Genomic DNA, 25,326 nt, shown 5'->3' on the forward strand with positions numbered 1-25,326 from the left:
TGGGTTTGGTATTCATTGCTGTGATGGAGAACACACACCATGGGCAACCACACAGGGCATCTCAGTAAGAAATACAGTATTTGGTTTTATGTTAGGTTATTTTGGGACTTGGTTTCAGGAAGCAAGGCTTTGCTCTGGATTAGGTGCTATTGGAAAGTGGGAGTGATTTTACAACTGGCACATTACTGTATCTTCCCTAGAGGTAGGGAAGACCAGAGTAATGCTAAGACTGTAAAGCCTAATGAAACAGCAGTCACTGATATTAACCAGGATTGAGGGATGTTCAGTCATTTGAGTGGTTTGGATAAATGTTTCCATTTTTGTCTGTATTCAGACATGGTTAGAGTTGTCTTCGTTTTTTGTTTTGTATTGATCCTTCAGGACCAACCGAGTGGCCTCGTCTGGTGTTGATGTTCGGCAAAATTATTTATGTTCAAACAGAAGAGCACAGAGGCTTGGCTTATGGTGCCAGGCCTACTCCTGTACATCCAGGGCTGTTGTCCTCATTGACAAGGCCACCAGACTAAGAATCAGAAGAACTATGTCCCAACTTTCACATTCTCTAGAAATGTGACTTTGGGAAAATCCTTTAGTCTTTCTGAACCTCATTTTCTGCATCTGTAGAAGTGTACTATCACCATCTATCTATTCTGTTACCTTGTAGAAAGGTTAAAAGGATCAAATTATTCTATGTTTATAGAAAGAACTTTGTAGGTGGAAAAGTGGTGTGAAATGTAGGGGACTGCTCTCGTGATTATCATCACTGTGATCACAACCCATCACCATTTTTCTAATGCAATGGTCCCAACACATTGAAAATAATTAATGACAATCACCTGTCAGTGCACTTGCCTCATTCACATAATCATGCCAATTTGGCAGCCCTCATCTCCTCCTCTGACAAAAGGAAGGGCATTGGAAAGGCTTCTGAATGAGTGGGAAATTGAAACAGACATAGCAGAGACTTTCCAAATGGCCTGGGACCTAGCCATGACTGCCTTTATGCTCTAGGTGAGAAGAACAAGTGGGAGCAGAGCTAAGGGCTCTCTCAAGGTCAACAGCTCAGCTACTGGAAGATCTGGGTCTGGAACTAAGCTCTCAGAATTGTTCCATAGAAGAACAGGGATGTGTATTTGTCTAGAGAGAGAAGAGGATTGGAGTCAACGCATGAGGAGCAGCTAGGAGGGGAGCTTTAGAGGATGGTGAGGGGGAGTGGAAAGCTGGAGATAAGGACCAGAGTGCAGTCCTGAAAGAATAGAGATGGACAGTGAGGGCTTTGGATTAGACGATTCTGGGAGGGCTCAGATGTGGCTGTCTTCTTGATCACACCAAAACTGTAAATGAAATCTATACTACTTGTTAATATACTGGGATTGTTAACCCTTTTTTTTAGAGGGGAGAGATTGGGGATCAGGAGGTGAAGGAGTATTAATAAATGAATGAATGACCTCAGGATAGGCATGGGGTGAGTACTGTTTGCCACTCTGGATCTAGTCAATGGCATAATGGGGGTATGACTGGGGACCAAAAAAAGCTTGGCCTCTGCCTCCATGGACCTGGGCAGTATCATGAGATAAGGCCCTTGAGGAGTCGAGAACACCCGCCTGGGTAAAGCCAGTCTGCTCTGAACTTATGACTGTTTTGTGAGACATGCAAGAGCATGTCCTAAAGACACCGAAGCAATCAGAGAACTCAAAACACAATTAAGTTATCTTGCTTTCCAGGGCTCCTCAAAACACAAAAAGGAACCTACCAAGGGCCAGAGCCATTTGCACATACAAAGCTCTGTAGTTGGAAGTTTCAGCCAAAACCCCACAGAGCAACTGCCAGCTCAATGGTGCAGATGGCTTGTCCTTTTGTTGATTTTACCTGGGGCTGCCAAATGTCCTAGAGAAGGAAGGAAGGAAGGAAGGGAGGGAGGGAGGGAGGGAGGGAGCGAGGGAGGGAGGGAGGGAGGGAGGGAGAGGAAGGAAGGAAGGAAGGAAGGAAGGAAGGAAGGAAGGAAGGAAGGAAGAGAAAGGAAAAGAAAAGAAAAAAAAAAAAGAAAGATTCTGGAGGGAAATGCAAATGGAACTGGAGACTGCTTAGGAGGTCCCTTGGTGAACCCATTGTTCTCTGGGATGGAAAAAATCATTACTTGTAACTTGCAACTACTCTCCAGTTAAGCTCCCTCGGTGCATGGTGGTATGTGCGGAGTACTTCTTTAAATCCGTAATGCATCTCCTACACAGGGAGAACTGGAACCCATCAGGACACACCAGCAGGGCCCCAGTCATGCCAATGCCATGAATCTGAGAGCTGAAAGGGGGCCATCCTGCCTAATTCCTCTCCCCCCAACCCCCTTGATCCTGAGACCCTTCCCTGCTCTGATGAGATGCCATGAAAGGCTCATTACAACCCTCCTCCATGCAGGCCGGAGGGCTTTCTCTATGGGCCACTACTGAGCGGGCACTAAATCAGCTGGAGGGGGGGCCAGATGTGCTTTTGTGGCCTTGCCTGGCAACTTAACTATCACTGAAAGTCCTCTTCTGTGGGAAAAATTTACCTGGACTGCTAACACTGGAATTTCTACTGGGCTTTTGAGACATTCTTGAGGTCAGCAGAAGTCTTGATCCTCAGGATTGCCGGTGTCAGCCTGGCTACTTGGACGAGAGTGGTCATTTGCTCTGGGGTAGGCACACCACCAAGGAGAACAAGCTTTAGCAGACCCTGTCTTCTGGAACTGCTCTGTGCTTTCCACCACGTGCATAAATGCAAAAGGAGAAGCCTGAAGGAAAACCTGACAGGGTGAGCATGCATGCGTCTATGTACTTAGAATTATATTTTGAACCATCTATTATCCTCTCTAGTGATCATCTTGAAAGGCTCCTGTCAGCTGCTGTTAGAGTGGCTTTTTGCCCATCTCATTCTAATATGAGCTCTCTTGGGCCTCACTGTGAGAGCTCCGGAGAGGGGTCTCAGCTGCCAGGAGGGCCTAACTTAGGCAGGGGAGACAGGAAGAGAGAAGACAAGGAAGGAGGGGGAGAAGAGAGAATGGAAGAGAAAAAGGAGAGAAAGAGAGAGAGAGTGGAGAGATGGGGGAGAGAGGAGGAGGAGGAAAGACAGGGGCAGAGAGAAAGAAGAGAGAGGGGGTGGGGAGGGAAGGGGAAGAAGGATGGAACCGGAGGGCGGGGAGGGGAGACAAGAGGAAGGGGTCAGGAATTTGGGGACAGGAGGGAGAGGAGGAGGTTGGGATGCGGTGGGGGAGAGACACTGACTGAAGAATAGTCATTCGGGCACTTCCAGCTTTATCAAAACAAAATCTCTCAAGTAAACCAAACCTCCGATGGCAAATAAATGGCAAATGATCAACAGACTAAATAAGTTCCTTTTGAACAGAGGAATCAGGGAATGGGAGGTTGGATTTATTTCCCTCCTGGAGGCAATTTTCACACACGCTGCTTAAATCACTGCTTACTGAAGCTGTTTATTTAATTATTTAGCGTGGTGACTGCAGGCCAGATGTCCTGTAAGCAAGGCCGACAATCCAGCCGCACACTGGAACATGTTAACGGATTAGGCGCCGCGCCGTGTGGTGGCTCCTTCCACCACTGGTAGACGGTCCAAGTCACCCCTGGCTGTGGCTCTCCAGACATCAGATGCAGTGCTCCCGCAGGGCACAGAGACCCTTTCCCCAGCAAGCCTCGGGGCACAAAGCACCTGTTTCCCCGTGGCGGGTTTATCAGTGGGGGCGCCAGATGTTTCAGTCACAGTAATGTTTCAGGGTATTTGGGCAACTGGCTTATCAAAATGTCCATCTGTATACTTCTCTCTCAGCCCTGAAGCCAAACAAATGGCATTTTCTCTCTGGAAGTGTAACAATGCTATTCAGAAGCATACCGCTTTTCCCTTCCGCTGTGGGGATGCATAATGGCTCCTGTTTACTGTGGCTCATAACCTACATTGGGGGCGTTGGTCAGACCACTCAACACATTTCCATGACCGTAAGGCCCAGGCTTATCATTATAATCATTACGTGAATAACCAATCCTTGTTTAAATTTTAGGAATATGCAGCTTAAAGCCCAGTGGGTGCTTTCCGCAACTGTTAGGAGCAGATCTGCTCAGATGAAAGGAACCACACAAACATAATCAAAGAAGGTACCTCTGCATTGTGCATTTGAGTCAGGTTCAAAGTCAGCACATATCGCAAACATGGCATGGATTCAAATTACCTTTAAAAATCCCCTTTGCGCCCCATAAAGTCTGTGTGCAGGGTTTTGTGTATATTGTGCTCTCTCTCTCAATTAATCCAACCCAGCCAGCTTGTCCTCAAGCATGGGAGCAGAGAGCTTTTCTGTTGTTGAGCACCAGACGAAGCAGATGGCTTATGTTTAGGAGCCATGTTACATGAAAAATAGCTTATTGCCCCTCTAAATGAGTATTGTTGGATTTGCATAAGTTAAATGTGTGTGTGTATATGATGAGCCTTTACCCTTTAGTAGAATCATGGCACACATGCTACCTTCTTCTCCACCCTGTAAAACATGTCAGCGCGCGTTTCTTTCTTTAGTTCACGTGGTATTTCATTCAGTCTTTGGCTCTATGTTTTCTGAGTGCTTAGCGTGGACCAGGCCCTGCCAAGTCCTTTAGTTTCTTACCTGTGATGAGCTGAGTTAGCACTTTAGTCTGGTCATTGAGAATGTTCACTGTAACATTTCTGGCTGATTTGAAGTATAGGGCATTACCCTGTAATAAGAAAATAAGAGAAACACATGAAAATGGCAAATTTCAAAACAAATAACTGTAACCACAACTCTCCAAGGGGCTGAACTGGTCTTCACCAAGTGCTAATTGATGTGTCTTTATTTGAAAACTCCAAATGTCTTCATGATCCCCACATACATGATAATTGGCATTCATCCAAAACGGATTTCCTCCAAAGAGACCCACAGAGACCAACACGCACTCAAAATAGATTTCCCTCACGCACACACACACACACACACACACACACAGAGTTGAATCAGAGGCAACCCAGCAACAAAGAGTCCTTTAGATCTTCCTACAGATGTAAGTTACCTTTGGTACATAGAATGATAAGGAATGATTGGTAATCTCCTAATTCCACACTTTCTAGTTTGTAATTTTTCCAAAGGAACCATGGAGTGTCCTAACTGGAGAGCAGAAAGCGTATGGAAAATACCCAAGGTCAGCCCCTCTGGCCTCTTCCCTGGCTGTGAGAATCCAGGTGCAATTCAGACCGAAATGTTCCCTGTGCCTTCATCCAATGTTTTCTTTGTCAAAAAGAGCACCCCAGTCCATTTCACACTGTGGCAGGCATTTTTGAGAATGACTCAGAGGTTGGGGGGGAGCATACTTTTTCTACAAAGGGTCTGATAGTAAATATTTTGGGTTTTGTGGGATGTATGGTCTCTGCGGTAACTGCTCCACTTCTAACTGCTGTTTTGGTGCCAAACCATCACAGAATGTACACAGACAAATGGGTATGGCTGTATTCCAGTAAAACCTTATTCATGGACAGTGACATTTGAATTTCAAATAGTTTTAAATTTAACATAATCTTACTGTATTCTAGAATGTTCGTCTTCCTTCTTTCCCCTAATCATTTAAAAATGGAAAACTCTTCTTATTTCATTGGCCAAATGAGAACAGGTAGAGGAGCCAAATTTAGCCCACAGGCCACAGTTTGTCAACCCCTGACTTAGAAGTTCTCCCTGAATTGCTGCCAGAACACCTCAGTATCCGGATAGCTGTTATCAGAAGAAAGGAATGTGGGTAGTCATTCTCTTCTTTCTAAACCTTTGTTACCACATGACATTTATCTGCCCCCAAATTCTATAATACCACTAGGCACTGAGTCCCAAGCCCAGAAAAACCATCGTCCTAAGAGCGGTGCGGAAAGCAAAGATAAGTAAGACTCCTTTTTATTTTTAAAGTCTTAGGATCTAACGGGATCGATAAGATGGACACACAAATAATACTAGACGGAGAACCATCCCGGGTGATTAAGGAGCCACAAACAAAGTGTGTAGGGAACTTTCCTGAAGGGTAAGATTATTCATAGCTTGAGGCTATGGAGTGGGAAGCAAAGGAGATGTTTGTGAATGCTTCAGCTGAGCCTTAAAAAGAATATGGATAGGTTTCGCCAAGATGAAATGAAAAAAGGAGGTCATGGAGGTAGGAAGGTTGTGGGATGAGCGTCTCATGTCTTTTTCCTTCTAAAGCTGGCAGGGCGTAGGAGGGGATTCGTGAGCTCAGCCGAGCAGCTGCATGTGGCAGAGTGGCTGGCTAGCAGGGACAGGGAGCCACCAGGATGGCATTCCTTCCATAAACTGAGAGTCTGGAGTCACGGTCTCCCCACCCAAGCCCCTGTGGGGGACTGCAGTGCATCAGGGGCTGCCCTGATGAGACAGAAGTCACCATCTCTCTCCCTGACACTAGGACAGTAGCTCTGGCCCAAGGTGAACTCCTAAAACGCATAACCTATACCCATGTCCCACCCAGGCCCTGGAGAACCAGATCCCCTCAGGCCAGAGCTGTTGTCCGAGTGTCAGGGAAAGAGACGGTGCCTTCTGTCTCATCAGGGCAGCTGCTGATTCACGGGAATCCCCTGCCATGGCTTCAAGTTAAAATTCTGCCTGATGGTAAACTTTTTGCTTTGTTTTTTAATTAGCTAAGAGAAAAAGAAATTTAATACTGTCACAGGCTTCTTCTGTCCATTACCTAAAAATTTTAGCCTAAAATAGTTTCTTTGACATTGCTTTTGGCAATGTCAACAGTTCTACTTAAAACTGAAAATCAATTCAAGTAATGTAAGGATTCGGAACCTGGAACCCAGACAGGAGGTTTTATGTTTCTAGAAGTTAACGTACTAATTCTTCTTATCTTCAGCAAGCTGGCACTGCAGAGAGAAGGGCTATGTGGAGTGAGAGAATAGGATATATTCTGCTGCCACTGACCGGTGTGTGACCTGGAGCAAATCACTTAACTGCTCCGTGGGTCATTCTGCACACTCTCCACCATCAACATGGATATGATCAGCGGGCTCGCGGCGGACACAACTGCGCACTCACTATGTGTTGTGTGCAACAGAAGCCCCGGAGTCAGCCTGCTTAGCTTACCATCCCTGCTCTACTACTTGCCAGTTGGGTGCCTTTAGGCAAATTAATAGTTCTAAGCCTCAGTTTCTTGATATGTATAATGGAACAAATATTATTGAATTATTAAAGTTCACATATTACTGAAATTACTAAATTCTCTCTATAATTATTAAAACACACGTGGTCCAGTGCCAGGCACACACTAAGTCCTCCAGCAGTTATGGGAAATGGGGGAGTTGGGGGAGGGGAGTAGTGACAGAGGCAGGAGGAGGAGGGGGAAGGACAGGGAGGAAGGAGGAGGGGTGGAAGGAGGGAGGGAAAGATGGAGAGAAATGAGGAGGACCCCCTTGGCATTACCAATCTTCACAACCCATCTGGGCACTGAGTCAGGGGCTTCTTCCATTTCCAGCAACTTCCATCTCCATATTTCAAAGGATCTCCCTCTATGTGGCTGGCTCACCATTATTTTTCAAATCCCAGTTTCTTCAAATGCTACTCGCTTGCCCTTAATACTATTCAAATAATTCCACAGCAGAAAAAAATCTCCCAACAGCTCTGCTCAAGGCTTATAGCAAGAGATATAAGAAAGGCACTCATTCCTTTTTATTGCTATGTCAAAATATTATAATTTACCATTAATTGTTCTAATATGCTAAAGTCCTGGGAAACACAGTCTTTGCTATGTCAGGGTTTAAACAAAAAGCCTCATTCGAGCCTGGCAAGTATTGCTGCAATCTTCCCATAGACCTTGATAACAAAAAGATTACCAGGTAAAATGCATGAAGCAGCTAACAGGCTCCGAAGGGCCTCTCATGGCAGCTGGTCAGTGTGACTTTTATTTGGCTGTCTCTGCTTACTAACACTAAACCAGGCATATACCAGCCAAGTGAAGCATCCCTGGGGTCTTTGCAGTATTAGAACAAGTAAGGGAAATGCTCCCCTGTCTGTGTCCCTCCTACTCACTACTGCAGCCTCTGGGGCAGGGGAGGTTAATTTCTGCCACAGAGGATTCTGCCCTAGGGCTGGTGAATTTCACTAACTGACCTCGATGCAACCATCGAGGATGAGGATATGGGGCTCGCAGGGACCTGCTGGCAGATCAGTTCTGCAGGGCAGAAAGGAGTCTGGCAGACTCACGGCTTCTGATGAAGATCAGAGCTCTGGACCAGGTCAAGTCAGTCTGAGGCCAGTCAGCCCTCGATTCTTCTGGCCACAGGGTGAGCCTGACTGGGAGATGGGGAAGGGAAGCAAGCACCATTCTTCCCATACTGGGAACGGAGGACAGTCCACATGGGTACTCTCCCCCAAATAACTAAAGCTCGCAGCAGAATCCCTTTCACATCTGTTTCTCTAAAGCAGAACAAAATCAAACCTTTTCTGGATCACTCAAGACCACTGACATGAACATTATTTGTTCTACAATGCCCTCCAGGGGCTATCGGAGGCACGTGGCTGCTTGAACACGAAATGGCTCCATCAGGCTGACATTTTAAAATTAGTATGTCTTATTTTTTTTTAAAGTATTATTTATTTTTATATCAAAACAAGTATTAAACATTAAGTATTTATAAAGCTTCTAATCAAAGAGCAATGGCTCATATGTCTTACCACTGCAAGAGCTTTCAACTTGCCAGGATGTTCCTCCACGTGTTTCTCTCCCTGTGGCCCTGAATATGCTTCCACACTATATCTTGATTTATCAACTTTAGACGTTATCCACTGAATTTCTGCAATGGTATAGACTCGTCCTTACAACTTTGGTAAAATCAATATTCAGAATCTTTCTTTCCCTGGAGCCCATAAATGCTTCATTTAAAAAAAATGCTTTATTTTCTAAATTTTCTTTTTTTCCCTCCTGTTTAATCCTTTTTCTTTAATTTCTATTTTTGGGGTCATACTTTAAGTTCCAATTTTTCTGTTATTTTTAAAAATTTTGTACTATCATACTCTTAGTTTTCTAGAGCATTTTTAAATTTTTTTGACCCTTCATTTTTATGCCATCCCTTCCTTGTTTGATGGATGTGCTCTTCTGTCTTTCATGAGAATAAAAAAAGCTGGCTGGAAGCTCTGTGTTTCTAGATGGGTGAACCTTGCCATAGGGTACAGTAGTGGGGGTTTGGCTAACTCAGTGGAGAGTGTCCAGATGTCAGTAGCAATGGGCAGTCAGTACCCATGGGCTAATCTCATGAAAAAAGAAATCTCTAACTCCTGCTAGGAAAGTGGTGGGTGTAACTTTTGATATAGGAGTTCTGAGTGTCAGAGGGGAAGGGGGCTGGGCATTTTGCTGTTCAGGGACAGACTTTTAGTTAAATCCATTTTCATGCTTCATTCCTGACCTCATCTATGCCGAATGTCTAGAGCTCAGAGGTCCTCTGGTCAAACTTTTTCTTTTCTTTTTTTTTAAGATTTTATTTATTTATTTGAGAGAGCGAGTGAGAGAGAGCATGAGCAGTGGGGAGAGGCAGAGGGAGAAGGAGAAGGAGACTCCCCACTGAGCAGGGAGCCCGATGGGGGACTCGATCCCAGGACTCTGGGATTATGACCTGAGCCGAAGGCAGACGCTTAAGCGACTGAGGCACCCTGGTCAAACTTTCTAGAAAACATTCTTCCTATCTTCTGCGAGGTTGGGAAGAGGTACTTATTATGTAACTGGGTCAACTGGGGATGGGAGCTGGGGAGAGATGGAGAGTCGAAGTGAAGGGTCTTTGTGCAGAGTTTTGACCAGTCCAGGTCCCTGTTGACTTCTGCAGGCCCCAGACACTGTACTTAAAATGCCTCATGGATAAGTGGCCCTGTCTCACTTCCTGGAGTGGGTTTCAATCCTAGAGGCATGTCTAGCTCTCATCTACCTGCTTTCTCCATCATTCTCTCAACTGTTTTCTCTCCCTTTCTCTGTGACCATGTATGTTTACCCCTTTTCACTTCTGTTCTCCATTCACTGTCTTTTTTCAGTAGGGTTTTTGAATCTTTTTTTTTTCTTGAGAGCAAGAGTGAGAGAGCAAGAGAGAGACAGGGAGAGAGCGAGCGAGCATGCAAGCCAGGGGAGGAGGAAAGGGGAGCAAGGGAGAGAGAGAATCTTAAGCAGGCTCCATGCCCATTGCGGAGCACAACTCAGGGATCGATCTCACAACCCTGAGATCATGACCTGAGCCAAAATCAAGAGTCAGACGCTTAACCGACGGCACCACGCAGGCACCCCATCGGTGGGGTTTTTGAATGAAGCAAAGACCTACCATTCCTCACTGCTGTCAGTCTGTCTACCTCTAGAGCCACCTCATACTGCTGCCTTGTTCAGAGGAAAGCAGGTTAAAATTGTGTGTAAATCAAGGACAGGCAGTCTCTGCCCAGGACTCAAGAGCTTTCTTAAGCATTTTACACACACTACATGAGTGCCTAGAATATACACACTGTCTCAGGCCCTGGAGAATGCAGAAGATACGACCTTTATCTGTGAGAAGCTCCTTGCCCAGGGGGAGACTGAATCGATGCAATATAACCATGAAAACACTGCGATATCCCTTCAGTGGACATCTGTCCTTTCCTGTATGAAAGGCAGGGGCTTGAATATTTGTCTTTGATGGCAGCTCTCTCACCCCAGTCTGTTCTGAAGGTATATGGCTTCTAGAAGTTACTTCTTTTGATCATCTTACATGGTGGTAGATTTTGCTTGCTCTCTGAGGAGCTAACAGTCTGATCTGGGCATTTAGATAAACGGAAAAAACCATAACACAGCACATCAGCACCTTCCACAGCCAGGGAAGGCTTTCAACGATCAGCGCGAAGTTCAGAGAAGGAAGGGATCAGCGTGGCTAGAGTTCTGAGAGGACTTCCAGAGTATGGTTCACTGGCTTTTGCCCTTTCAGGGTGGTTTGCAACAGCTCTATTCCACCTGGTGTTAGCTTTGCTAACAAAGGAGGCTGGCCCTTGTGCAGCCAGGGTTCAGGGTGTGAGCTCTGGAGTCAGACAGATTTGATCAAGAATCACAGCTCTGCTTTCTTACTGTGTGGTCTTGGGTAAGTCATTTTTTTTCTTTGAGCCCCAGTTTCTATACTTAGGAAATGAAGTCAAAGGCTACATACTAGTGTTGATAGGAGGATTAAGAAAGACAATATGTACCAAGTGCCTAGCACAGTGGCTACCAAAATACCTCCATCAACTATAAGAAAAAAAAAAAAAACAAAACCTCCATAAGGAGGGCCCCTTGGAAAATGCTGATTCTAGAGCTGAGGCATGAAATATAAAAGATGACCGGGAACATCTTGAGTGCCGGAAAGAAAGGAAGTACTCAAAGACCAAATAAAAACACCAAACAGAAAAACACCTCATAATTAACGGAGCAGGACAAAGGGACACAGGAGACAACAGAAAGAGTGTGTAATAGCCAAAGCTGGAATAATTTCAAGAAAATACAGAATGTAGTATTGAATTATAACCCAAAGCATAAAATAAATGTCCATTAGTCCAGACTGATATAAATAAGTTATTGAATAAACAAATGGGAGTGAATAAACACATCTCTCATGTACAAGAATTCCAAAAAATTTTCATAGTTAACACCCTACTCCTTAAAGGTGGTTGCACCTAGTGACTTCTTTTTTCCAGACCTTTGGGAAGAAACTTCAGGAAGCCAGCCTTCTCTGAGTAGGCAGGAAGCTTACTCCATTATGGACATGTGATTTCACTTTGGGGTTGATAACATTAATGGGAGATTCTCCCTTAAATCCATTTCCATGGGATTTTATCTTTAGGAATACTAAAATAAACAATGGTGGGCAGGTAGCTCTCACAGACAATCCTCCTTCCAAGGCTCTCTATACAGTATCATCTTCCCTGGTCAGCTTACACAAAACACTGTCATCAGAAGACCCCACCTCTTTGCAGTAGATATCACAATATACTGGCTCCAGATCAATGTTTATTAAGTAATAATATTCTTGATAAGACTAGGAAAAAAAAAACAAACTGACACCAACTTAGATTTGTCATCAAAATCATCTCCGAAGGGTAGTTTGTAAGTTTATCTTTAGCAAGCTTCCAATGTCTCTATTTATTAATCTGAACAGGATGCTTTAGTAGTCTCTAATTGACCCTTTCAAGAGCATGACAAGTATTTAAAAACAATAACAGAGTACGGTTATTTTTTATTTTACTTATGAATATCTTTTCATAATGATGCTTGGGTAGATTTCTATTGTTCTGAAGAGTTTTCCAGTCCTGAATAATGAAGCCACACTCGGAAGCACTTACTCAAAATAAGCTGGGAACTGGTCCAGCTTTGGCATTGTACTGTGCCTGCTCAGTCACTGCGCTGTGCCCAAATTTGGGTCCATTTAGGCCTCCCTCAATATTTAACTAAGTTGAGCTGCTCTCTGTTCAGTGACTCCTTTGACTTGTCATGTTAGCATGTCAATGCTGGAGGGGGAGTGCCAGATTTTCTAGTGCCTGGCACATTCCTGGCACCCACTAGGTTTGCAATAAATATTTGTTGAATAACTGAATGCTCAGATCAAATTAAGAGTCAACAGAGAGTGAGAATTGTCAACAAAAGAAGCAATTAAATGGAGGCTGACGCCAACTGTCAAAGAGAGTTTTCAGAAGGCAAGTCACTAAACGTGGTTGATGGGATAGTCCAAATATAGAAAACCTAGTGTGGTGGGAGGAGGCAGGATAGATATATAATCAACGAGTATCTGTGTACCGCCTAATGCAGTGCAAGGAACTGCAGGTGATACAAATGAGAGTTGAGATGTTGAGTCTCCAGATGACAGGGAGAAGCAGGAACACAAGTAATTACCCCAAATTCTTGCTGACATAAAGGTTAAGGTATGCTGGAATCTTCCCTACGCTCGCAGCATCCATGTAGCATGTGGTATGGGATATGTCCTCTTTCAACTGACCCTCCTCAACTCAGTCTGTTAACATTTTAAGGTATCTTCTAGGCATAGAGCACTGTGCCAAGTCCTGAGCAGGTGGCCTCTGCTCTCCTGGAGCTTACACACCACCTAGTAGGGGAGAGGGACATAGGGGAGAGGGACACCAAGTTCAGAGTTCCACAAATGATTATCTACTTGCAACTGCAAGGAATGCAATGAACACAAAATAGAAGGTGAAAGGAGAGTGCAGTCAGGGAAGGCCTTTCTAAGGGAAAAACATTTTGACTGAGATCACGGGTATGGGTAGAAATTAGGTGAATCAGGAAGAGAAAATGTTTTAGGCAGAACAACAGAGAAGTATACCAGCCCTGAGGCAGGAAGGAGGTTGGTATATAAAAGGGATAGAGAGAAAGGCCAATGTGGTTGGAGACTGATAAGCAAGGGATGGAGGGAAACAGGTCCCCCAGTTCTGCTATCAGCTGTGTTCCCTCTGCCCACTCTGTCCTCTGATGAACGGGGGTATTTAACTTTGATGTAAGAAAATGATTTGTTTCTCCTTAAGGATAGTTTCTTGGGATTTTGTAAAGAAATCCTTGCCTGACTCACTTCATTCTTTATATTCTCTTCTAAAAAACACTTGAGTTTTCCTTCTCTTACCATGTCTTTATCATCCCTGGAATCCACTTTTGTACATAGGTGGGAATCCATAGGAAAGCCTTTTTCCTCAACACTATCTACCAAGAGAATGCTATTTTCTCCACTGATGTGTGGTGCCACCTTCATCATATATCAATTCCCAAATATACATGGATCTTAGAGCCTTCTGGTCTGTTCTACTGTCTGCCTGTTTTGCACCAATAAGTACTGTCCCCCCCTCCCCCCCGTGGTTTGTGATATGCCTAAATAGCTCATAGATCTGTCCACCCTCTTTGCTCTTATGGGCCATTTGATACTTGCTGTATTTGGAAAGACAACACTTAGCACTCAAGTAATAGTCCAAAAGCATTATGAGATCAGAGACAGACTATGCAGGTGACAGTTGTCAATGTCCAGGGCACTCTCCTATATATTGTCTTGGGTGACAATTTCATCTTCACAGTATATAAAATAACACCAGCTTCAGTGACTGCCTGAACCTTCCTTCTGATTTTTCCTAGTGTTCTGTAGAAAACTCTTCCATAGTATGTGAGTAGCCACTCTTACAAATAAAAATCTGCCCCCAAAAAGTTTTTTGGGGCAAAGAAGCCTAGGAAATTGAACATACCTTCCCCCCCCCTTCTAGCTGCACAGCACGTGGTCAGCTCTGAGAAGTCCTCTCTCAACATAATTTGGTTAGCTTTGTGTAACAACAATTCTGAGATTTACTTAATCATAGAATTTTTTTTTTTTTCTTAAACCACATGTGAATAGAAAACACTATAGGACCTATTTTTGGAAATGCTACCTTATTAACTGCTTTATTTTTTAATTTTTTAAAAGATTTTATTTATTTATCAGTGAGAGAGAGAGGGGGGGATAGAGAGAGAGAAGAGCAGAGGGAGAGGGACAAACAGACTCCCCACTGCGTGCAGAGCCTAATGTGGGGCTCGATCCCAGGACCCTGAGATCATGACCTGAGCCAAAATCAAGAGTTGGTTGCTTAACCAAATGAGCCACCCAGGCACCCCTTGACTGCTTTAAATACATATGCTCTTAGATATCTCTGGCTTTATCTCTTTAAAACCATGAAAGGGCTTGGCAGAGAACCTGACACATGATGGGCTCTCAATAAGACCTGCTGGATTGGCTCATGTCTATAATGCTAGTGAGCTAGTGAGTCTATAAAATTGCCATTTTATAGATAAGAAGACTGAGGATAAGTGTGGGGGCCATGAGTTGCCTGGGCCTACATGATGGTAAGTTGCAGAGAGATTAGATGCAGGACTCAGGATTCCAGACCTGAGCACTTCTCTCCTGTTCTACCACCCTAGAATGTGTAGTCTGAGCTGTAAGGGACTTAAGTTGTGATGGAAGGAAAACTTCGGTGCTGGTTGGCACAGTTAGAGAAATCTTCACAGAGGAGATGAAGGACACAAAGAGAGACTGCAGCTCAAGGGGGGCAGCTCAGGCTTTCCCCTATGAGGGCAACCTAATTCTAATATGACAGCATTAAACTCAACAGCAACCCGGGCAAGAAAGTCTTTCCTATACTACATTACACAAAGGAATAGAGACAAAAATTGTTCCACATTGTTCTTTGCTGCAGAAAGTCTGTAGGCCACAGTTGTCTGGCTTTTGTCCACAACTGCAAACAGGGCTCTTCCACCTGTGGTGAACTTGCAGGGGCCCAAGAACACCCCCAGATCTGGGAGCACAAGCCCGGGCTTTGTGGCTGGCCCACACACATTCCTCAGCTCCATCCGCACATGTTTCCCTCCCTCCATCAGTGAGGGCCTTTTGCGTTGGATCCTGACCTTTCACAGAATGGTGCGTGGCATTCTAGGGAGTCGAAAAGCATCTTTCAGGAAGAGTCTGAGTGAAGATGACGGGAGCCTTTCAGAGAAAACCCAGTGCCAGCAGAGGCTGGGATTGCTAACCCAGAGAGAAAGACAGTCACTGCACCGGGCTGGCTTATGTTGTGGGAGCACTGTGATGTGATTTGAGATATATGCTCAGCCTAATGCGGACTGACTTGGTGGAGGCTTCACCTCAAAAAATCTGAGTGACACAGCCCAAACTTCTAACCTTGGGGTGACTGTAACTTTTTTGGGGGGATGTGCTATCATGGTTATGTTGGGCTTTGGAGGCACACGGTCCCCAGCTAAGACCCCGTTTTTGCCATTTTTGAGCTAGTATCCCTAGACCACACAGCCTCAACCTCCCAACTTGGAAAATGGGAATAATACTGTGCAAAATAGGGGTTACAACAGTACCTCCCTCACAGAGCTGAAAAGATGAACTATAATAGCACATGTAAGGAATTTAGCATCACGTTTGTATCTTTAAACATGTATTTTTTGAAAGGGTGTCAGATCACTGATGTCGATGATTGATAAGCTCTGTCGGCCCTAAGAAAATGGCAGAGCTATTAGGATGTGAAATGTTTCTGCTGCATCTGTGGTGGTGAAAAGCCTGATTTGGGGCAGGGGAGCTGGGCAGGGAGCTTGGCTCTTCCACATGCTGGCGGCGTGAAGCAGGTGGGTAACTTGCTCAGGTAAAGTGCAGGGAGAAGCGCGCCCACCTCAGGTTGCTGTGAGTAATAAGATAATATATGTAAGATGTACAGCATATGCTATGGTAATGTGCAGTGATGGTACCCGATGATAGTAAAGAATAAGAGGAGTGTCCTGCATAGCATTTTGTGTCTAGGCAGGGTCGATGGCTGTCAGGTGTGATGAAGGAGGTGTTGAAAGGCACCAGGACTACAGAAGGTGTCTAAAGATCCAACGGGAGAGGCTGTTCCTTACATGGAAGCCTTTCTCACTAGTGGCCATGGAGTGGCTGGCTTGTGGAGAATGGAGACAGGCTAGGTACCTGTTGATTTAATGTGAGGACAGAAAACACTAATTCCATGTGGAGTCCTAGACCAAGTTTGCCTGCATGGGGAATTCATGAAGTATAGGCAGACAATAAAAGGGAGAATTCAAACAAAATATTTCATACGTGAGGCAGAGTGTCTGTACTTTGTATCCACGTTAATTATCAGATTCATAGAAGGGTGAAGCAGTAATAATCCCCAGGTCACACAGAACCTGACCTAGGACCCAGGCTCATAATTCAAATGTAGTCCTGGGACCTTCATGCCATGACCCCCGAGTCCTTACAGCTCTTAAGAAGTAGCAGAAAATGTGATTTCAATTTTCTTGCTCAAAAAATAAAAAAATGTGAGCATGTATTATTTTCATAACCATAAAAAATCATGAATATACAATATGCTCATAATGACGAATATCATGAATATAAAACATAAAAATAATAAAAGAACATGACATTATTAAATAAAAATGTATTGAAAAATATAGACAATATGTGAGTTTCTAAATTATTTTTGTGTGCTTTTTATTTCCTTCTTGGCAGGTCAGACATTTCTAATTTCTTGGGCAGGTCAAAGGGAGAGAAGTGATTTTGTTGTTGTCACTAATGCTCTGAAAAGAAAGCTCAGTTCTTGTAGAAAAATCAAATGCATTCTTTACTGCCTTCATTTAACTAAGTAATGTCTGCGTTATATTAATTTGATTGCAAAGAGGAGATGTTGAAGTTGGAAACCAGCTGATGTAAACTTTGATTAAATTGATGTAAGTCTATACTAGCTCACAAATATATCTCCTTCTCCATTCTGCAGAAAAGTAATAGTGTCATGTAGTCAGGTATATTGGGTGCTTAACTCAGTTGTCTGCTGAAAAAAACATGGCTAGAATTGACATGAGGTTCTAATCAGAATGGAGACATTGAGTCATGCTTTGATGTGCTTGTGCTCCATTACTGTAGAACAATGTTAGTATAACAACAGCAGTAACAACAATAGCAAATGGAACACCAGTAAGTCACAGTTGGCTTAAAAAGTCAGGTAACCCTTCACCATCACTAGATGTCAACCCATCATCATCATCATCACCATCACCATCATGATCATCCGAAAATAACAAGTGTTGGCAAAGATGTGGAGAATTGGAACACTCAGACATTGCTGGTGGGAATGTAAAATGGTGCAGCCTCTACAGAAAAAGAGTTTGTCAGTTCCTCTGTAAGTCAAACATATAATTACCGAATTACTCACTAAGCCCACTCCTAGGTATACACCCAAAAGAAATGAAAATAGGTGTTCAAACAAAAACTTGTACACCAATATTCACAGTAGCACTATTCATGATAACCAAAGGGTAAAAACAACCCAAATGCCCATCAACAGATGAATGAATCAACAAAATGTTGTCTATCCATACAATGAAATACCATTCTGACATTGAAAGGAATAAAGTGTGGATACATGCTACAAGCTGAATGAACCTTGGACACATAATGCTAAGTGAAAGAAACCAGACACAGAAGGCCACATATTACATGATTTCATTTACACTAAATTTCCAGAATAGGTAAATCCATAGAGACAGAAAGCAGATTAGTGGTTTTCAGGGGCTGGGGAGAGACAGTACTGGGGAATGACTCCTAAGGGATATAGGGTTTCTGTTTAGGGTGGTAAAGAAGTTGTGGACAACTGATGGTTGTATGACATCAGACAGTGCTGATGGTTGTATGACATTATGAATGCACTTAATGCTGCTAAGTTGTACCCTTTTTTTTTTTTTTTAAGATTTAATACACCCGAGATCAAGAGTTGCATGTTCTTCCAACAGAGCCAGTTAGGCACCCTTGAATTGTACACTTTAAATTGATTAAAATGTAAGTTTTGTGTTGTAATATGTGTATTTTACCACAATAATGTAGATAATCATCATCATGGACCAGAAAGAGAGGCACTAAATGGAAAACGGGATAGAGCCACAGGCCTGCAGGCACAGAGGGCTAGAAGCAGGCTGGGGTGATTGTCTGCTTAGCTCAAGAAAGTCAAAGGACCCTCAAGAGTTTTCTGTGATGGAAGAGAACACAGCCAAACTCCTGCCGGGAGGTGCGTGTTTGTAGCTGGGAAGAAGGACCACAGAAGAGGAGGAGCATGCGCTAGGAAGATCAGTGGATAGTAAAGTGAACTGATGTCTGTATCATACTTAAGAGGGAAGATGTAATTACCTAATAAGTATACATGTTAAAAAAGAAAGTGGTAAAAAAAATGAAAGTGGTCATTAAATTAATTGCAATACAATCTGTGGTCCTGAGACCTGAAGAGAGAAGAAATAGAAAAAAAATTAATCCACCCGAAAGATAAAAGTTAAAAAATAAAGAGAATAGAAAAGATACACAAACCACCAAGATGGTAGAAATTAAAACAAATCCATAATATGTATATAAAAAAATCAAAGAAAATGTTATTTATAAAAAGTATTTGGAAAGGTTGACAATAAAAATATGGCCAAAAGATATTCCACACAAATATTTAACTAAGAGAAAACTGGTGTATAAATATTAATTCAGACAAAGTAGTATATAAAGCAAAAAGCATTAATGCATAAGTAAGAACTACGTGTAAAATTAAAAATCTAAAAAGAAGCTATACAAGATATACAAATCATGACCAGACATGTAACTATACATGATACATGTAATTATGTACCAAACATGTAACTATTTAACAGGTAGCTTAAAAAACATTAATTAAAACTTGTCAGGAGCATGAGGTAAATTTGGCAAACTCTAGTGTGAGATTTTAACAAAAATCTATTAGAAAATTATAGACTCTGTCAACTGAACAATAGCAAGGATGTGAATGATCTGAATAATACTACTTAACTAGTTTGAACTAATGGATATGAGAACTCTGAACCCAACAAATAGAGGATCTACATTATTTTGAAATACACGAAAGCTTTTGCAAAAATTAATGTTGGGCTAGTTCACAAAGGAATTAAAAAAAAAAAAAAACAAAAACCAGTGTCATACAGAACGCATTTTCTGACTGCAGTGCAATTAAATTATAAATCAAAGAAAACAGATAATTAAAAGTCAACCTATCTTGGACATATAAAAATAGCTGTTGTAGTCCATATTGATTTCCCTGCTTTCGCTCGAGCTCGTGCTCTCTTAATGTCTATTAGCTCCAAAGCTGCCAGAGTAATCCTTTTCAAATTCAAACAGATTATGTCACTCCCATGGAAAAAAAAAAATCCTTCAGTTGCTTTCTATCACAACTAAGGTCTGAATTAAGATTCCTTACTATAAGACTCCACATGATCTGCTCTGCTGCAGTCTCTCTAATCTTTATTCCCTACCAGGTTCTCCTCACTCCCATTGTCATTTCTACTCTAGTGACATTGGCCTCCTATTCTTTAAACAAATCAGGTGTCAGGTGTCTTCCCCTCCTGGGGAGGGTGGGGGAGCATTTACACTTCCTGTTACTTGCGGCTGCAATTACCTCCTCCCAGATACCCCTCCGGGCTAACACTCAGCCTCTTCATTCTCTAGACTTTGGAGAAAGAACAGAGATGCTTTCTTTTTCTCTGTTAATTTAGCACGACCTAATGTGTACTATGTATCTATTCGATTATGTTTTTGTGATCCGTCTCCTCCTACTTCAATAAAAGATCCAGCAGGGCAGAGCCTTTGTTTTATTCACCATTGTGCTGTCAGTGCCTAAAAGTGTCTCATACAAGGTAGGTATGAACAATGTTTGTAGATGAATGAATATCAAAGTCAACATGAGTTCATTGAGTTAGTTAACTGATTGCCAGAAAGATCAATACTCTTAGATTATAGTACCTCAAATGTTGAAGAACAGGAAGATGGTCCTACCTCACCATGGCCAGAGTGCATCCGAAATACTGTGTTCAGAGTCAGACCCTACACTGTCTCCAAGCAGGAGACAGAAAAAGGTCAACAACCAAGATGGTAAATACAATATGGTCCTAAAATAAACCTTGATGCATATACATAAAAATGGCTTCATGTATTATTTTACTACACATCATGTGCTCAATGACATTATGAATGTTCAACGTGTTGTTCCTCACTAGCAATGCAGAATTCAATGAACTGAAAAATTGTAATCAATGTGGTGTAGTAACACATTTTCCTTAACCTTGCACTTGTATCTGTAATGCGTTGTTTCAGATGATTGATTTGTCTGTTTTTTCTTGAATAAACCTACACTTAGAGCATATCAGAAGAGTCCACTGCACATGTTTAAGCATCCAATCCAGCTAGAGACATGACTGACAAGGCAGTCCTTTGCCACCTCCCACAGGATCCTGTTGGAACCAATCTGAATGACCTTCTAACCAGGCAAATACGGATATTAATTAATTAATTAAATGTTCAAGTAAGTCAATTAGTCACCTATGTTTCCAGAATTTATGGTCACCCTGTATATTCTACAATGCTTTTCACTGGTTCAATGGGAGTAGAGTAGGGATTAGGGTCAACTAAACATTATGATATGGACTCTGGAATCAGACTACTTGAGTTTGAATTCTATTCTTACCTCTTAGAAGCTTCACATAAACCCAAACACATTACTTAGCTCCTCTATTGTGCAGCTTTTGCATCCATACAATAAAAAATGATGCTGGGGCGCCTGGGTGGCTCAGTCCTTAAGCGTCTGCCTTCGGCTCAGGTCATGATCCCAGGGTCCTGGGATCGAGTCCCGCATCAGGCTCCCTGCTCAGCGGGAAGCCTGCTTCTCCCTCTCCCGCTCCCCTGCTTGTGTTCCCTCTCTCGCTGTGTCCCTCTGTCATATAAATAAATAAAATCTTTAAAAAAAAAAAAAAAACCACGTGATGCTGTTTCCTAGGTAATTCTGAGGATTGGATAATGTCAGAAAAGCAGTAACAGTATACTCCATATCCATGTTAGCTATTATTTTGACGTGGTTAATAATAAATGTAATATCATTATCATCATCTAACATGCATCAGTGACTGACTACCATCTCTAAGCTGCTTAGTTCAAATTTTCGGACAATATTGAATTTGTCACATGTGGGGGTCTACACATTCCAAAAAGTTGTATATCATACTTTGAATGAATTGTTCACCTATTCTTAGCTTATTCTGTTAATCATGATACTTAATGCATGATGCTATACAAACGGCAGTTTGATGGTTAGTTTTATGTCAACTTGGATGGGGATGAAATTTATATTTAAAGTTTGGGACTCAGGGGTAGGCAAGATGACTTGGGGAGTCACAAAGCACGGTGCTACATATATGAAAGTTACTGCCTTTCAATTCTCTTCTACCTTTCACGATGTTAAAGACAATGTCTCATTTTGGGCCCACAATGACAATACCTCTGCAATACTTCCACATTTCCATTTTTATCAAGACAGAGTTGGTTTCAAGCTTACTCTCTCACTATTTATAGTTATTCTCTATGCCTTCCTTCTATTCATGGGACATCATGGTTTTTCCCATAGTGTTAAATTTCTCTTCAAAAACATCAAAGGAAAACAGAGTCCTATAAAAGGGAAATAATAAGTAAAACTAGTGAGGACCCAAATCATGCCAGGGGTGTACAGATGACTAAAATTTGAGTAACACAGGGCAGAGGGCATTCCATCAAAGGCTAAAGGACCACTGACCACCACGTGGATTCAGCCCAGGTTGAGTGTAGGGACCAGATAAACTTTAAGATACATTTCTTCCGGGTGCCTGGGTGGCTCAGTTGGTTAAGCGATTGCCTTCGGCTCAGGTCATGATCCTGGAGTCCCGGGATCGAGTCCCATGTCGGGCTCCTTGCTCAGCAGGGGGTCTGCTTCTCCCTCTGACCCTCCCCCCTTCTCATGTGCTCTCTCTCTCTAAAAAAAAAAAAAAAAAAAAAAAAAAAACATTTCTTCCATTTGAGATTTGATTCCATAACATGGTAGGCCCTTTAAAGTTGGTGTGATCTTATCCTAATAATAAAATAGAATGCTGTTATTTAAAACATTTATAATAAGCCATGTAAGTAATTTTCAGAAGTAAATACTAGAAATCTTTTTATTTCGGTAAACATCTATTCGTTTTTTTGGAAACTGAGTTTATGTAAATTCTATTTTAAAAGGAAGTCTGAATAAAACCCCAAATAAAAAAGAGATGTTCACTTCTTTGATTCATGTAGTTTGGTCAACGGGCATGTGTGGGACCATAATGATGGACAGGTCTATGATATGAGTTGAAGGAGAATAATCCAGGGCTGGCAGGTTTTTCTTTAATTATTGAAATTGAAATGGCTTTCACTTGTAATTAGTTGTATATATTCTTTGAAGAACTGTCAAAACATTCCCCTAGGTGATTATTTGAACAAATCTATTACTCGCCATGGAAAGTAAAATTTTCACTAAACCTAAATACAACCTAAAAACCAAATTGTTGTGCAAACAAAATGATTAGCTTAATTTATGACAAATGAAACATAACAAATGAGATGAAAATGTACAGTGGGAAACACTCTACATTTATGAGTCTATGGAAGGAAAGTCAACAGTAATTTCTGTTCTGTGAACTGTGGGACTTTCCTGTTAATTTAGACAAATCAGTTACTGAGTCTCTGAGCCTTCAGACTTCTCCTCTACAGGGTTTTAGAGCACGACAGAGTCCTACTTTGAGTCCTGACTTGATTACAAAATGATGGAACCTCTAAAATTCAAGCAGTTAAGTCACTGTGCTATAAGAGCTTTAAAATGGGTTTTGACTCATCAGCAGATACACAGGCAAATGAAATGTTGTGTATACAAACAACGGAATATCATTCAACCTTTATTAAGAAAGTCAATCCCGACACATGCTACAAAACGGATGAAACTTGAGGATATCATGTAAATGAAAGAAGGTAGTTACAAAAAAAGACAAATACTGTATGATTCCACTTACATGAAGTACTTAGAGCAGTCAAATTCAGAGAGACAGGAAGTAGAGTGGTGGCTGCCAGCAGCTGGGGGAGGGGGATGCGGAGTTAGTGTTTAATGCGTACAGAGTTTCAGTTTTGCAAAATGAAGAGTCTGGAGATGGCTGGTGGAGGTGGCTGCATGACAACATGGGACCACTTAATGTCACTTATGTGTACATTTCAAAATGGCTTATACGTATTTTACCATGATTAACATTTTTTTTTTAAAGCAATGTGACCCACATGATCTCAGGGGACTAGGATCCAGCCCTTGAGCCCCTTGTGGACTCTCTGCTCACTGGGGAGTCTGTTTCTTCCTCTCCCCCTGTCCCTCCCCCTGCTTGTGTGTGTGCACTCTCTCTCTCTCTAATAAATATTAAAAATAAAAGGCAATGTGGCCTCAGAAGAGTTAAAAAAAAGTGTTTTGATAGAAGTCTTTGTTCCTTATTTTGTCTCATTTTCCAATAAATCAATCTGCCAACCAACCAACACACCAGCATCTCAAAGGACAAATTTCCTCTACCATTAAGCATCACATTTAACTTCCTCATTCTTTGATACTGATTCCAGACAAAGATACTGAGTGTGGCAAACCTCTCTTTGATTTAGTCTGAAAAACTTGAGGCAGTGAGGAGAGAACCGTCTTTAGAGAACTTCTCACACTGTGTGGACCACCCTCACAGTAGAGCTTCAGATTCAGACCGACTGGGTTTGATTCCCGGCTCCACCACTTGGCTCTATCACTTGGTGTCTCTATGCCTCACACTCCTTATCTGTCACAAAAGAGTTAAGAGTTGTATCTACCTCAGAGGTTGTGCTTCACACAGTGACTATTTCAGAGTAAGTGTTAACAACTTTCATCACTATCTTCCTCCTGACATAACTCTCTAAAAGTTAACTAGGTAAATATTTTTATTACAATCCAAGAACTAAAGATAAGTGGAAAGATAGACCTTTATGGTTTATTCAGAATCTGACCCCTTCTTACCACCTCATGGCTCAGACCACCATCACCTGTTACCTGGAATTCTGAACAGCCACTATGTGGTCCCCCTGCTTTTATCCTTGCCTTCCTCTTCCCACTCCCTGTACCACTATTGTCCTAAAATTGTCACCTGAGTGGCTCTTTTGAAACTGTGTCAGATAACACGTTTTCTTTACTCATAATCTTTCAATGTCTCCTCCACCCTTACCCTCAGAGTAAAAGCTAAAGCCTTAACAATGGCCTGCAAAGCCCTACATGGGTCTGGTCCCATCACTTGTCTGGCCTTATCTCCTACTGCTATCCTCTGGGTCACTGTGCTTCAGCCACACTGGACTCCCTGTTGTTCTTCTACATGACAAGCATGTTCCTGCCTCAGGGCCTTTGCACCTCAGCCTGAAACGCTCTTCTAGCAAATATCCTCATAGCCATCACCTCCTTCCTGTCATTACTCAAACGTCAACTTTTCAAGAGGCCCACCCTGACCATCCTACTTAATTTTACAACCTCTCCCATTCACCCTGGCCCCTCATATTCTGTACACTGTGCTACATTTTTCTTCCCCCCCCCCACATCAATTATTACTTTCTCACACAGTACATAATCTCCTTGTTTTACTCTGTTTATTGTCTATTGTCTGTTTCTGCCCACTAGAAGGTAAACTTTACAGGTATAGGGTCTTGATCTGTTTTGGTCTCTAACGTATTCCAAGTAGCTAAAACAGCACCTCACACATGATAAATACTCTGTACACACTTCTTGAATAAAAATAATAAATGCATATCTATCTATCCATCCATCCATGTATCAAGTGCCTGCCAAGTACAACATATACACGTGAGGCTCTGCATCAGTTGTCTTATTTAATCCTCATGTTGATCCTTTAACATGAATAATAATATCCCTATTTTTAAGAC

At 42.3% G+C, this 25,326-nt stretch overlaps 1 protein-coding gene across 7 annotated transcripts in view; it reads right to left on the reverse strand.

Annotated features, from left to right (window-relative positions):
* Nucleotides 1-25,326, reverse strand: part of SGCD (sarcoglycan delta) — a 954,698-nt gene that overhangs the window by 146,570 nt on the left and 782,802 nt on the right. For all 7 annotated transcript variants that reach the window (XM_064596616.1, XM_064596615.1, XM_045902074.3 and 4 more), the window contains one exon: nucleotides 4,640-4,727. In XM_064596616.1, the coding sequence (XP_064452686.1) occupies nucleotides 4,640-4,727 (88 nt within the window). The remainder of the gene's footprint in view (nucleotides 1-4,639; nucleotides 4,728-25,326) is intronic.

This window comes from Mirounga angustirostris, unplaced genomic scaffold (genome assembly GCF_029215605.1).
Source record: "Mirounga angustirostris isolate CCGP_5_RB_7025 unplaced genomic scaffold, mMirAng1.0.hap1 SCAF_7, whole genome shotgun sequence".
NCBI lineage: Eukaryota > Metazoa > Chordata > Mammalia > Carnivora > Phocidae > Mirounga > Mirounga angustirostris.